The sequence below is a fragment of the Suricata suricatta genome, chromosome 8 (genome assembly GCF_006229205.1).
Source record: "Suricata suricatta isolate VVHF042 chromosome 8, meerkat_22Aug2017_6uvM2_HiC, whole genome shotgun sequence".
In the NCBI taxonomy this organism is placed as follows: Eukaryota; Metazoa; Chordata; class Mammalia; order Carnivora; family Herpestidae; genus Suricata; species Suricata suricatta.
Window position 1 is genome coordinate 129,508,277 of NC_043707.1, and position 11,009 is coordinate 129,519,285.

The following is an 11,009-nucleotide window of genomic DNA, read 5'->3' on the forward strand; positions in this document are numbered from 1 at the left end:
TGGCAGGTGGAGATGCTCCTCGAGCAGTAAAGGACATTCGTGAATGCCAGGCGTTACTCAGCAGAGGCTCCCGCCCCCGCACCACTGGGTCCCGGAGGCAGAGCCAGGTGAAAGCTGGTTCCTGTCGCCGAGGAGGCAAGGCCACCACGGGAAGGCCGACTATAACACGGGGCAGGCAGCGTCCCAACAGCACCTACGTGCACGCACATCACAGTTTACAAGGCCCCACATGAGGCTTCATTTCATCCCCGGGGCCGCCAGGAGCAGTTGGTGAGCGCGTCCCCCTCCTAGCCGGGGAACTGGAAACTGGGAAACGTCCACTGCTGGGCCCAGGAAGCAGGGGACTGACCATGGGGGCACCCTGCTGGGCCCACAGCACAGGGTGACAGTCCTTCAGCGGGGGCCGTCACCACACTGTGTCCTGGACAAGCCCCTGGGTGGTGGCACATAAAGACAGACAAGACTGGAGTCCGCCCTGCTCTCAGGGAGCCTCCGATTGTGCACCCCACCCCCCACCCAGGCCCCCGAGGGCCCCACAGGCCACTTAGTCCACCCGCCCCCCCACCCCGGAGCTCCAGCTCCTTCCAGCAGCTCGGCCTGCGAACGCAAACCCTGCCCCCACACCCCAGCCCAGCGAGTCCTGGCAATTTAATATTATATATTTTTTAATGATCTGACCTTCTCCTTCGAGATGGTGCCTTCCCTGCCTGCGATCGGGAACGCTAAAAGAAAATGGAGTTGTTGCTCCCCATCTGCCACTGCCATTGTTCCCGTCACAAAATCAGAGCGGCTGAGACCAAATTAGAAGGCTGTTGCAGTCAAAAATTGAGAGCCCGCTTGGGATAAGTGACATTAAGAACTGGCACCGTCGGCAAAGCCGTGATTTCCAATCGACGTTAAGTGGGGGCTTATTTAGCGCCCAGCTCTGTCTGTCGGCTCCCACCGAACCCAAGAGCGCCCCATGGGGCAGTGGGCACCCCCCACCTCATAACCCCACCGCTGCAGGAGGCCGACGCTGCCAGAGAGCCCCTGGCGATCCCAAAGCGGCCTCCAGGTCACTGTGTGACACAGGGCCAGGTACTTAACCTCTCTGAGGCTGCCGCCTCATCTGGAGAACAGGGGAAATTACTCCAACCACTCAGCATCACTGCAAGCACTGGGGAGAAAAGACTTAATGCCTAGTCTATGCCAGGCCCTCGGGGAATGGTACCCACTGAGATCACTGTCCCCGATGTGAGGAGCCTGCTTGAGGGCAGCCACCCTGCCTTGGCCATGCTGAGCCCCTGCCCCCCCAGCTTCTCTACCCCAACCTGCCCCCAGAGTCCTCCTGTGCCCATTCCCAGCCCTCTGCCTTTCCTGCCACTGCTAGGATGCTCCAGAGGGTTCGCGGAGATGAGCGTTCAGCATGCAGCCTGGGCCACGCTTGGGATCCTTCACTGGATCATCATCAGGTGGAACGCAGGGGCCACCGTGGGGACGAGGGCTGGAAAACTAACCACGTCAGAGGCAGCGAGGAGTGGGGGCCTGGGACATGCCTTGGAGGATGTGTCCCTGTAAACCTCGGAGCAGCCAGCAGCCTGCCCAGCCCAGGTCCTCTGGGAAGGAGAGAATAAGGACTGTGGTAGCAGAGGCCCCAGGGGTCTGTGGGGGTGGAAGAGCCAGGAATACAGCACTTGGAGGGCGTCAGGTGAGGGGACATGGGAAGGGGACGCTGGAAATCCTCAACTATGCCTCTTCCTCCTCTGGGGGGAAGGTTCTATCTGCAGCCCTTTTCTGGAGCCTTTATGAATAGGAGACTAATTGGCAGAGAGTGGGAAGGGGTCCTGTCCCTGCTCTGCACTGAATCGTATGCGACCTCAGACTGGTCACTTCCCCACCTATGCGATGCGGGCACCCCTGTCCACGTGCCAGGTGTGGGCCATCCCAGGCGCCTTCCACACACTGCCGCCCCAAAGAGGCACAAAAGCCCCTTTTCTGGTGGAGAGAGGTATCTGAGGTCTCAATCACTTGCCCAGGATCACAGAGCCGGTAAAGGGGCGGAACTGGGAAGTGACGCCAAGCAGCCTGAATCCACTTCATGAGGCCCTAAGATCCCAGCATATAAGACAGGAAAGGGCCCATGTAGTTACAGGAGGGAGCCTGCCTCTCCCCAGACCGCATGGCACCATGGGGGCCATGCTGGCGTGTGAAGTGGGTCCCCAGATTCCCCAGCGCACCCTTCCCTCCCAGCCCAGGGGGCAGAATGAACCCCCCACCACCACGCTGGACCCCAGGCACCCCCATTCCAGTCCTCTCCTTTCTCAGTGTGCAGTGGATTGTGATCTCTGTACATGGTAGTCAGGAAAAGAGGAAAACAAAATTAAAGGAATCACATCCTTTGTGAATAAACGTTTTAACATATTCTATTACTAACAGGCCACCCCACCCGGCCAGGCACTGCAGATAAAAAAGAAAAAAAAAACTGGCAAAATAAAAGGAACAAATTATTCAAGCCCCAGGGGAACCCAGGCATTGAAATAAGATTTCCAATGACTCTCCTTCCATTAAAACTTTTGCTGCAGTGAAACCTCGTGGAGATAAAGCAGCTGAGCCTCACAAGCAGCGGAAACAACAGGCTCACGCCATTGGGCTCCCCGCCCTCCAAGGCCAAGCGCAAGCCCCACTCAGCCAAGCAGCCAGACGCTGACCTGCCTTCAGAGCAGGCGCACGATCAGCCCAGGCGTGCCCCGGACCGGAGCGCCCCGCAGGCCAGCAGGGGAGTCACGGCAGCTCTGCTTGGCATCCTCTCTCCTCCCTCTGCAGCCCTGCTGGTCACACAGAAACACCCTGCGCAGCAGATCCATGAAGGGACTGGCCTAGAAAAGCCTCTGACCCTGGCTCCCCCAGAGTCCCGATCTCCTCCCCGTTCCCTTGCACCTCCGCAGGCCCTCTTGGCCCAGCCGGCAGAGTGATCCACTCAAGAGGAAACCAGACCAGGACGCTGTCCAGCTCTCACTGCTCTAAGGAGCAGGTGCCCGTCATGCCCAGAATAAGCTCCACATACCACGCCCTGGTGTTCTGGAAATGCTGCCTGTCCTTCCACATGCCTGTTTCTCCCTCCATCATTCCTCAGCTCTGGTCACCACAGGACCTTTCCACTTGCTCTTCTGAAGCCTAGACTGCTTCAGCTTCAGATGTTACCTCCTCAGAGGCCCTCCCTGACAGCAGTCCCAGTCCCCAGGCTCAGTGACAGTCACGCCACCCAGCTGTGTTCCCTAAACAGCACCACCTCCCCTGTTGATTTGCTCCTCGTGTAATACCTGTCCGCCCCTCACAAATTATAGGTTCCTTGACAGCAGAGACCTTTTTAGTTTTCGTCACTGCTCTTCCCCCCCATGCCTAAAATCACAGTAAAGGCTCACTCAATATTTTTTAATTGATGAAAGCCAGTGACAAAGGTCCTAACCTCTTTCCAGAAAAAAAGCCTATAAAAAGATCATGCTAGAAACAACAACCAACAATGAAAAAGCAAACAAACAAACAAAAAGTCCCTGCCAGTGGCCAGAGCAGCAAATGGGAATTCAAGTACATCACAGAAAACAGTGGCACCGGTCGGCAAGGACCTAGGCCTTTCGTCGATTCAAAAAAAGTACAAAGAAAGGAATCACGGCTTAGCAGACGTGTTGTGCACAGACTCTCCAACATGAGAAGGCAGAGAGACGTTGACCCAGACGGGCTTGGGGGCCGGCTGCCCAGGGTCTGAACACCAGCCCTGCCCCTTGCCTGCTGCGTGAGCTCGGCCAAGCCACTGCGCCTCTCTGGGCCTCAGAACCCTCTGGGAGGATCACAACAGGCTGCCTCTTAGGGGTATCGTCAGTGTGAAATGGAAGAGACGCGCGTAAAATGCTCAGAAAACCGTCCACCCCGGAGGAAACACTGTCTCCGTGTGTCTGGTGTTTATCCGCGTGATCATCACGGGGTGCTTAGGAGCGAGGAATCACAAAGAGGTCCTGCTGGAGAATCAGCTTAATCTTAACCTGCACTGTGTTCTTCTTTGAGGAGTGGCTTGGCCGAGACAGAACTCGGTTAACCGGAACCCGCCCTTTCCAAGTGCCAGCGTCACTGATTTCTAGAATGTTCAGAGTTGAGCGACCAGTCACCACAACCCACTTTTAGAACATTTTCATCGCCCCTCCCCCACACCAAAAGAAGCCCCCACAGTAGCCACGCTCCAAGCGGCCTCCCCCAGGGCATTTACAGCGTCCACTGCCATCCCTTGATAGATGGGGAAACTGAGGCTCAGAGAGGAGCAGTGGCTCGTCCAGGGTTACTAAGCAAAGCCTCAGCACTCACAACCCTGGCTCCAGTATTTGTCCAGGGCACCACGTCCCTCCAACTCAGAAGGACCCTGCCCCAGGCACCCCCCCCTCACATACACACCCCCAAACCCCCCGGCCCCCTAAGGCACTCTTCCCAGGGCTTCACTCACGGAGTCCAATCTTGGCCAGGTGCAACGTGTTGACCCAGGAGATCTTGCTCAGGGGGCTGGGGGTGACGAAGACCACCATGAAGCTGATGGGGCGGCCAGATCTGTGGCAAGAGGGTGACAGGCGTGAGCGCCACTTCCTTCGGCCACACGCACTCACAGTAGTGCTAACTCGGCTCTGAGCACTGAAGTGTGGCCAGAAAGTTCTGGCGGCCTCAGCTCTCCTGGGGGAAGAGCCCCTCCGCCCACCATGGCCCCAGAATGGAGGTCCCTCCCCAAAGCCATCAGGCCACGCTCTGCAGCCCAGCCCCTCCAGCACCTGGGCTCGGGTGCCCAGGGACTCGAGAGGCCCTCCCAAGGCTCCATGGTCAGCTCTTCGTGGACCGTCGACGCACATGCAGGTCCGACTGGGAGCCTCCACAGCAGGAAAGGGCCCCGTCGGGCTGCCAGCCCCTGGGCCAGTGTGGGTGCTCAGCAGATGCTTGTGGGATGCACGGGTGAGTGAATGCAGCCCTGAATGAATGAGCTGGTGCACAGATTGGGCACTAGGGGTCGCTGTTATCACCCCTCAGAGTCTTCTGGGGCAGGCTTTCTGCCAGGGGCCATGGGGAGGGGGCAAGGCTGGTGTCACTAACTCTCCCAGGGAGAAAGGGGTGCGGGGGGCAGGGGGGGCAGAAAGGGGCTGCCTGAGGGACAGAAAGGGGCTGCCTGAGGCCACTCAGCAGGGGCGTGGCAGGTTGGGATTACAGTGCAGAGCCCTGCCTCTCTGCCTCTGGGACCCTAGCCTGGAGCCTGGTCTCGGGCTCCTGGGCTTCTGGCCCTGCCGCAAACAGCAGTGTTCCACCTTCCTCTCCAAGCAGCCAGTGTGCTTGTAACACTCTATCTCCTACTGTCCTCTCATCCTCAATGTCAAACCCAGGCCGTAAGCCCCTCATTGTACCAGACCAGGCTTCAGAGTCGGACCCTGTCGGAACACAGCTCACCCTCCTACTCTGGCGCCGTGGGGATGATCTGACAACTCTTTGGGCCTCACCACCCTCATCTGCAAAATGGGGCTCCAACAAGACACCTTTCCTCCCCCTCTGCTAAGTCTGTCATCAATCCCACAAACACCAGTGGAGGGTCTATAGAACACAGGCGCCTGTGTGGGTACCTGGAGTGGGGGTGGGGGCTGGAGACCCAGCCTCGGTCCGTAAGGACACCAAGGGCCCTCTCCCAGGACTCTGCACAGTCTGAAGTGAGTGACAAGGTCACATCACAAATAGAACCAACCAACAGCAGAGCGTCTGAGTCCTGGGTCTCCTAACAGAGGATGGGCCCAGGTACGAACCTGTCATTCCTTCCTTCCTTCCTTCATTCACCCGCAGTGAGCACCGCCCCACGCCCGAAGCCGCGCTGCGCAGGCCGCCACACTGACGAGCAGATCGGCTCCAAGTGCCCCCTCCCTGGACCGCCCCCCTTCAGCCGTGTCCACTCCCCATCTCACTTGTCGGGTTTCCCAGGAAGCAGGAGCCTGAGGCGGCACTTGTTGGCGGAGTGGATCTCCTCCTCCTTCACCCGCATGAGCCTCTGCAGGGCCAGGCACCAGTCTTGAGCCACGGTCATGTTCAGGTTCTAGGGTTGAGGAGGCCAATGAGATCACCACACAGCCTGCTCGCTCCCCAAAAGCCACACAGGATCCTACAGCATTCAGGGTGCCCCGAGGGACAGGAGCCAGAAGGTCCTGGAGCTTGACAGGGGCCACCAGATCGGCCACAGAGGATGACTGGCTCCCCGCTGTGGACCCGGAGCAGGTTTTCCCAGACCTGGGTTCAGACCCCACCACGCGCCCCCTCCTTTGAGAGGGACACAGCCTCCCAGCCGGCTTCCTCTGCAGCCTGGAGTGAGGTCCAGGAGGGGGCTGCAAGACGGACCAATCATTGTGCAGAGAGGGAAAAAAAATCACCATGCAGCCAGACGCCCCTTAACCCAAGTCAGAGCCTTCACCCAAACCAGAGGCCTCGCACCAGACCTCCAGGCAGCAGCTTTTGTCACTTTGCTGCCTGTGAGGATTCAGAAGCCAGGAGCACGCCTGGGGCCTGGGCGAAGACGGGAGCCCTCGTGCGCTTTGCCTGCAGAGTCTGGGCACTGCCCCAGAGCCCAACGAAGCCAGGCAGGTGCTGTGTACCTGGTAGGTGCCGTGCAACGTGCTGATAAGGAAGGCTATCTGCTCTACCACAGCGAGGTCCTTCTGCAGATCCTGCAGCTCCTGGAAGAGGCGTGGGGGGCCGAAATACACCTTATCTGCACGGAGAAGAGACCCGACGCGACTTCAGGGGTGGAGAAGGTGCTGAGAAGGACCCAAGCACCCACTCACTGCACAGAAGGCCTGTCGCCCTGCAAATATGGCGCTAGAGACACAGAAGGAAACACTACCAGGCGTCTGCCCCGGTGGGAGTTTCCAGTCTACTGGGGGATGGATCTAATCGCAGGTAGTTTAGCACCCAGGGTGAGGCCACACTCAAAGGGTCATAGGAGGCCAGAAGATTAGGAACCAACCATGCCTGCAAGAGGTGAGGAACCTTCACAGGGCCAGGAATGTGGTGGGCCCTGCCAGAAAGGAGAAAAGCACTTGCAAAGGCACTGTGGCTTGAGGAAGCCCACAAAGGGCAAGTTGTTCAAAGATGTACTGGGGACCTACTTGTGCCAGGTTCTCTTCTGGGTGTTGGAGAGATAGTTGCAAACAAGACAGATAGGATCGCTGCTCTTACGGAGTTTAGGAACTAAGTGACGGGGGACAGAGGCAGCAGTCAGTTAACAACGATGATGGAAGGTGCTAAGGAAAAAGATATCAGGGCAATGGGACAGAGAAGATGCCCAGACCCCTAGTGATCACAGACATGTGGTACTGGGGGTATGAGAGATGGGCAGCTAGACATAGAGCAGAAAGCAGCAGTAGACCAGATGGGGAAGTCCCTGAATGCCAAGCTAGGGAATTTGGGCTGTATTCTCTAGGCCATGGTTTCCTAAGCTGGGGTCTTAATGGAATCCAGGGGGAGGGCCTATTTGGGGGTTTAGATGACTATCTAGAAAACAGATGCGTGCCCACAGGGCACCTGGGTGGCCCAGTCAGTTAAGCATCCGACTCTTGCTTTCGAGTCAGGTCATGATCTCACGGTTTGTGGGTTCAAGTCCTGTGTCAGGCTCTGCGCTGTCAGCACGGAGTCTGCTTGCTCGCTCTGTCTCCCCCTCTCTCTCAAGATAAATATATAAGCATGTTTAAAAAATACAAAAAATAATCCACAAAAAACAGATGCACATCCTGAGTCACCTGGGTCCAGTGACTTCCAAGCCCTGTTCTGCTGCATGGGGACAGGGCTCCGTGGACCCTGGTGATGAGTGGGAGTGACCTGAACGGTCAGCAGGTGGAAGCCAGAGCAAGATGCGCATGGGAGGTAGGCGACGCGCTCATGCCCAGAGAGAGGCAAAAACAGACTCGGCAGTGACCCAGGTGGGCGAGCGGGTGGGGACTGCGGAACCTGAGGACAAACTCAGAAGAAGCTGCCCCAGAAGAGGGCCACGCCGACAGCGTGAGCCATTCGGTCCCAGCAAAACAACATCATCCATCACGTTAAGTGAATGCCGTTGATTTGAATTTTATTGTTTTGAGGCTTCATTTTTATTCCATTTGTGATTCTGTGTTGGTTTTATGGTTGTTCGAGGGATATGCAAGCGTACGGAGCTTATTAGAGCTAACCTTATATTTGCACCTATTTGAATAACAACGTAATAAAAAAATCAGTCAAGGCCAACGAGGGTCCAACAAGAATTCTGTTTTCCCCTTTAAGGGAGTCTGGCCATGGATGGCTCTAGTCTGAGACATGGGACCACGGACAAAACAGTCCTTGAAGGACGGGCCCCAGAGCAGTAGGGGTGAGGTGGGGGTCAAGCTGGGGCTGAAGGTACCTCAGGAGAAGACGAATGGGGCCGCTGAGCCCCTCGCTGGGGACCTCTGCGAACCGCACAGCAACCCTTCCTGCTCCCAGACCCCGGTGAAGAGGCACAAATCCGGGAGCCAGCGTGGCTGTGCACCCAGCCCTCCAAGGGCAAGAGTGCATGGCGCAGTCACTCCCTCCAAGTTTCCAGAATTGCTGGCAGCCCAGCAAGGCCACCTCCAGGCTCAGGCGCCGGGCAGAGCCGGGCCGGTGGCGAGGGCGGGCAGAGCCGGGCACCCTCCTGCCTGTGGAAGGTGCCTCGGGCACAGCTCCCCTCTGCCATCCCTGCAGCGTGGACCCCTTCGCCCACCAGGCTCCAGGGGGAGGGCAGCAGCAGAACCATCACCAAGAAGGGTGACCATAAAACTGGGCCCTGAGAAGGGCACCTGGGGGGCTCAGTCGGTTCAGCGTCCAGCTCCAGCTCAGGTCATGATCTCGCAGTTCGTGAGTTCAAGCCCCACGTCAGGCTCTGTGCTGACAGCTAGCTCAGAGCCTGGAGCCTAGTTTGGATTCTGTGTCTCCCTCTCTCTCTGACCCTCCCCTGCTTGCACTCTATCTCTCTTTCAAAAGTAAATAAACATTAAAAAAAAGAAAAGGAAAAAACAGACCCTGAGAGTACAGGATAGGGGACCTGCCCAGTCCAAGGGTATCAGAAAAGGCTTCTCTGTAGAGGTGTTATCTGAGCTAAGAGGAGGAAGGACAAATGAGGCCAAGACAGGACAACAGAAAACTCTGCAGGTGGAGACTGGGAGAAAGCCCTGCAGCAGGAGGGGGCTCTGCCCCTCAGGACCCAAGAGGCCCATGTGGCTGGCCCAGGGAGGGCGGGGCAAGCAGGCACCCACAGGAGGGGTACCTGGGGCCTGGAGGGACCTGGGACTTTACCCTGAGAGCAGCAACAAACCACAGGAGGGTTTGGGGCGGACGGGGATGCACACAGGTCTGATCTGCATTGGAAGGGCCGGCTCTGGGGGCAGGGGTGGACAGGAAGGGTGCAGAGGTGCAGGGAGGGACGGCAGCAGCTAACATGGAGACAGCCAGGGGTGCGAGGCTGAGAGGCTGCCGGGCCCCACTCTGTGTTTCTGAGCCCAAAAACTGGGAGCCAGACAGCCCTGAGCCTGGTCCCTGAGGATGTGGGGGCCCCGGAGAGTGTCACCTGGGCCCTTCCCTACACAGAGGGGCAAACTGAGGCACGGAGAAGAGGAGCACCCACCGAGGTCCCGTAGGAGGCGGGCAGTGTGGCCAGGTAGCAGTGGAAGGCCCACTTTCAACTTCAAGGCATGGCATGTGCTCCTATGGGCACGTACCTGCAGGAGGGTGCAGGGGTGGGGGGTGGGGGGCAGGAAGGGTGTGACTGTGGGATGTGCATGCACAGGTGGCCTTGTGGGTGTGCGTCTGTGGGCAGCGTTGGGCTGCAAACCGGCAAGGGCCTCTCGGCCAGTGGCCGGTGGCTCTGGGGTTCCCAGACAGGGCCCCCAGCCCGGGCAGCAGCAGGGCGGGTACTCACTCTGGGCCTGGCCCCCGGCAGAGGCCTTCTTGGCACCGGCGTGCTGGATGAGCACGTTGTCCTTGTCGTAGGAGCCGCCATCCTGGCCCACCTCCACCACCTGCACCTGGGGCAGCGCTGTGTTCCACTTGACCACGTACTTGGGCCCCAGGGGCACCAGGCTGCTGATCTCCAGCTGGCCCCTGCCAGGACGGAGAGGAGAGAGCCTGCAGCGCCCGCAGCCCAGGGCCGACCCAGAGCGCACTCCGCGGCACACCAGCTCAGCCAGGCACCTCGCGACAAGCACAGACCTCAGGCCAGAACCAAGCGAGGCAGAGCAGGGGGACCGCCGACAAGGCAGAAGCCCCAGGGTGCCCAGGCCCCAGCCCAGATCCAGTGTCACGTGCCCCAAGGCCCCGAGCCCGCAAGCCCCCTACCTGTGGTTGGCAGGCCTGAGGAAAAAGACAAGACAGAAGGGAAGGTCATTACGGTCAGTGAGTGGCTTCTAGGGGGCTGAGATGGCTGGGCCAGGGGTGGGCCTCAGGGACCCCAGGGGGGCTTTCTCCCTGAGCTGGGTACCAGTCTCGAATCACCCACAGCGGCCCTGCCGGGAGCTTGTAGTATTCCAGACAAGGACATGGATGCTCAGACAGGTCATGTGACTCAGGCCAACTCTCCCAAGCCGATCCCCGTTCCCCCTAAGTGGGCCACTAGCATCCCCGTCACACGTCCTACCAGGCGAGTCCCTGAGCCACAGCAGGGGGGAGCAGGTTTTCATCAGATATGGTGCCTTAAAGATCACAGAGCTTGAATAGTGCAGGAGGGAGGGAGATAGCCATAAGCACCCCACACTGATCTAGAACAGAAGTTTCTGTGCCCGAGTCCCCTCCCAGTGCCAGTCTCCCCCAGACCAGTGACCTGGCATGAAGCAAGGACCGAGTATCTGATGGACTAACAGATGGACAGATGGGTGGATGGAGGGTGATGGGAGGCCCTGGACAGCCCCGCTTGCTTCTGTCCCAGGGTGCGTGAGTCCCAAGCATGGGTACCGTCCCCAAATCCGCTCCATGGCCATGCCTGCACCAGC

The 11,009-nt window shown here is 58.6% G+C and overlaps 1 protein-coding gene across 6 annotated transcripts in view; it reads right to left on the bottom strand.

Annotated features, from left to right (window-relative positions):
* The window catches only part of ARHGEF10L (Rho guanine nucleotide exchange factor 10 like), a 105,575-nt gene that overhangs the window by 49,436 nt on the left and 45,130 nt on the right, over nucleotides 1-11,009 (bottom strand). For 3 of the 6 annotated variants that reach the window (XM_029947670.1, XM_029947668.1, XM_029947672.1), the window contains 5 exons: nucleotides 10,360-10,374; nucleotides 9,944-10,125; nucleotides 6,633-6,748; nucleotides 5,952-6,079; nucleotides 4,469-4,569 (listed from right to left, as the gene is read on the bottom strand). In XM_029947670.1, coding sequence (XP_029803530.1) covers nucleotides 4,469-4,569; nucleotides 5,952-6,079; nucleotides 6,633-6,748; nucleotides 9,944-10,125; nucleotides 10,360-10,374 — 542 coding nt within the window. The remainder of the gene's footprint in view (nucleotides 1-4,468; nucleotides 4,570-5,951; nucleotides 6,080-6,632; nucleotides 6,749-9,943; nucleotides 10,126-10,359; nucleotides 10,375-11,009) is intronic. The other 3 variants (XM_029947671.1, XM_029947669.1, XM_029947673.1) reach the window with 1 other exon arrangement.